This window comes from Silene latifolia, chromosome Y (genome assembly GCF_048544455.1).
Source record: "Silene latifolia isolate original U9 population chromosome Y, ASM4854445v1, whole genome shotgun sequence".
Classification (NCBI taxonomy): Eukaryota; Viridiplantae; Streptophyta; class Magnoliopsida; order Caryophyllales; family Caryophyllaceae; genus Silene; species Silene latifolia.
This window is the reverse complement of record NC_133538.1, coordinates 124333601-124336722: the sequence shown is the minus strand read 5'-3', so window position 1 is coordinate 124336722 and position 3122 is coordinate 124333601. Positions and strand designations below refer to the sequence as shown.

At 35.0% G+C, this 3122-nt stretch overlaps 1 protein-coding gene across 1 annotated transcript; it reads right to left on the bottom strand.

The window, feature by feature from the left end:
• Window positions 1-247: 247 nt before the first annotated feature.
• On the bottom strand, window positions 248-1482 carry LOC141628848 (uncharacterized). The gene is made up of 3 exons (XM_074441942.1): window positions 1262-1482; window positions 416-962; window positions 248-352 (listed from the first exon to the last, which is right to left on the bottom strand). Exons 1-3 carry the CDS (start codon window positions 1480-1482, stop codon window positions 248-250), a joined length of 873 nt encoding a protein of 290 aa, XP_074298043.1.
• Window positions 1483-3122: the final 1640 nt, after the last annotated feature.

The window sequence follows — 3122 nt, the reverse complement described above, 5'->3', positions numbered from 1 at the left end:
AGTGTACTCCTAACATTTGGTTAATTTGTTGTTTTTTTTTTTTTTGTGAAATGTGAGTATATTTTATATAATGGATATCAATTACAAGAGGGAGAAAAGAGAGAGTTCACAACATTACATAAACTTTATCTTTTCTAACCATTCTATATCATAACACTTCATCAAACGTTTGTCACGTTCTCTAATCCGTTTTCTCATTTCCTCCAAAAGCATATGAGCAACAATGGTAGGCCTCTGCAAAACCTTCTCAACTCTGCATTTGTTCCGCTGCTGCCATAGCTGCTATATGGTCCCCCATTACCATAGCAGTTTGCACTCCCTTCTGAACTTTCGAGCCTGGTCTGTCAGCACACTAGTCCAGGATACCTGAGTCAGGTATACTGAATCCAGTACCCTGATTTACAATATGAAGTACCTGCTTGCTATACAGGCATTCAAAGAAAAGATGAGGTTGGGTCTCATAAGCCAGGCCACAGAGATAGCAACTATCATCAATGTCCATCCCAAACTCAAGCAGTCTGCTATTAGTGTGCAAGGAATTTTGAGCCAGAAGCCACCCCATAAACCTGTGTTTAGGTAGATTCCAATTATTCCACACTACTCCATACCAGTCCACCTTAGGAAGTGAGCCTCTTAGCCATTCATAGCAGCCTGCAGGAGTATAACCCTCTGGTTGGACAGTCCATTTCCCATAACTATACCCAACAGAGAGTTCTTGTTTAACCCTGCATATCCTCCTCCAAACCGAACTGGAATTAGGGCTAGCTGTATAGTCTTTCCAGTCCCTCCCCTTAAGGTAGTTAACATTCACCCATTGAACCCAGATTGAGTCCTTCTTTGTTGCCACCCAATCCACTAGCCTACCCACCATAACTTTGTTCCATATCTTCTGATCCTTTATTCCCAACCCACCCTCTTCTTTGGGACTGCAAATGGTAGACCAAGCCACAAGAGGAGTTCTCCTGTAATTAGCACTCCCATCCCATTGAAAATTCCTACAGGTGCCTTCTATTTTGTGGTTAATACCCTTAGGGAGAATAAATAAGGACGAGAATGCAAGGTATTAAGCACATGTTGAACTAGTGTAAGATGGCCACCATATGAGAACTTCCTGGCACCATAGCTATGTCTTCTGTTGCAAATCTTCTCCACCAGACATTCACAATCCTTTTTCTTCAATCTGGTAGTTTGAATGGGCATTCCTAGGTACTTGAAAGGCAAAGTTCCTTCACTAAACCCAGAAACCCTTAATATATCCTACTTGAGCTCCTCAGGTACACCATTGAAATATGCATTGGTCTTACTAGCACTCACTTTCAAGCCTGAAGTCTTGGAGAAAGTAGAAAAAGACGGTAAAAGCAACATCATAGAAGTAGCATCCCCATTGCTAAACATCAACACATCATCAGCAAACATCAGATTTGTTAATCTCATTTGCTTACAGAGAAGGTGAAATTTAAAAATTATATCTGGCAGCTGCATATTTTAGAACTCTTGTAAAATAATTCATGCAGAGAGTAAAGAATGTCTAATAATTTGTTGTTTTTACTTTTTATTTTATAATAATAATTTCTAATAATGTTTCTTTTCTTCGCAGTTTAACGTCACGAACTAGAGTATATTATATATTTATACGAAGAACGATTGAGGGGCATTATGAGGAAATATTGAGGGCCATTATCTCGAAGGTCGAATACATCGTCTTATATTATTTTTAAAAATTAAATAAATTTTGAAAAAAAAAAACACCAGCCAATGAAATTTACGTATAACATTTGAAACTATTTAGAATCATGGTGGCAAAAGAAGCCAAGAGTAACTCGAATATATGGTCTTATAAATAATAAACAAATCTAATATAACCTACTTACTTCCAATTAGACCTGTCAAATGGGTCGATCGGGCGGGTTATGGATTCAGTCATTTCTAATAATGTTTCTTTTCTTCGCAGTTTAACGTCACGAAATAGGGTATATTATACATTTATACGAAGAACGATTGAGGACATTATGAGGAAAGATTGAGGGCCATTATCTACGAAGGTCGAATACATCGTCTTATATTATTTTTAAAAATTAAATAAATTTTGTAAAAAAAAAAACACCCGCCAATAAAATTTACGTATAACATTTGAAACTATTTAGAATCATAGTCGCAAAAGAAGCCAAGAGTAACTCGAATATATAGTCTTATAACATTCACACTATAGATAGCTCCGACGCCCTTTATTCACCTTTCAACTCTCTATACATGTCCATCCATTATTCTCATGTTTCTTATCTAGAATTTTTAGTTTAGTCATTATATTATCGTATGTTATGTTTAATAATTGCTTTGTTATGGATTTTTCTTCAGAAGATGAGTTCGCGCAACGTATACAGTAACGAATTAATGATGTATGTCATCCAAAAAGTAAGTGAGTTGCGTCAAACTTTTTCCTTAACATAATAACTAACATGTCGATGTTGGAGTTTATTGCTTTGGTGTAGCATCGCTAGCATTTTTTTAGTTAACTAGCATATAATTCGAAAAAAATAATTGTGATCTTGTGGGGGATAACGACTTACATAAATTTTGATTAATTGAGACACCTAAAAATAAAATAGTTAAACAAATGAGCGGGACGAAAGGAGAATATAATTAGATCATGTTTATTACTAATGTTGACGGATTATTTTTCCGTGGAAAAACGAATTAGAACTAGTAAATCACGGGACAAACAATAGAAGGTTAACTTGAGTAAGAGATAAAATTTTCTTTATGATATTGGCTTTATTTGATTTTTTTGAGTATGTTTTCAGAGAGATTATTTATCAAAGTTTGGATGATTAAAAATTACGGACTAATATAAACAACATATGTGAAGAAATAATTAGTTGATAAACACTACACAAGCCTTTTGTATATTCGCAGTAGCTCATGCTATGTCGTGGTCCATAGGTAGGCGGTTTTGGAGAAAAAGGATTACGCATTTGAGGTAGTACCTCATACCTTGTTGTTTTTGAGCATATACACATTTTTTCTGAGCATATTATCATTTATAAATATAGTTTTTGAGCAATATTATATTTTTTTAGTGTAATGTTTTAGAAAATGTGCTCAAAAACTTTATGCTAAAGCAG

Bases quoted from the DNA above. Each gene is read 5' to 3' on its own strand.
- LOC141628848 (XM_074441942.1), bottom strand. From the start codon at position 1,482: ATGCAGCTGCCAGATATAATTTTTAAATTTCACCTTCTCTGTAAGCAA. The intron at 963-1,261 runs GTAGGATATATT...TGCTAATTACAG, and splicing joins GGTGTACCTGAGGAGCTCAA to GAGAACTCCTCTTGTGGCTT. The intron at 353-415 runs GTACTTCATATT...ATCCTGGACTAG, and splicing joins AATGCCTGTATAGCAAGCAG to TGTGCTGACAGACCAGGCTC.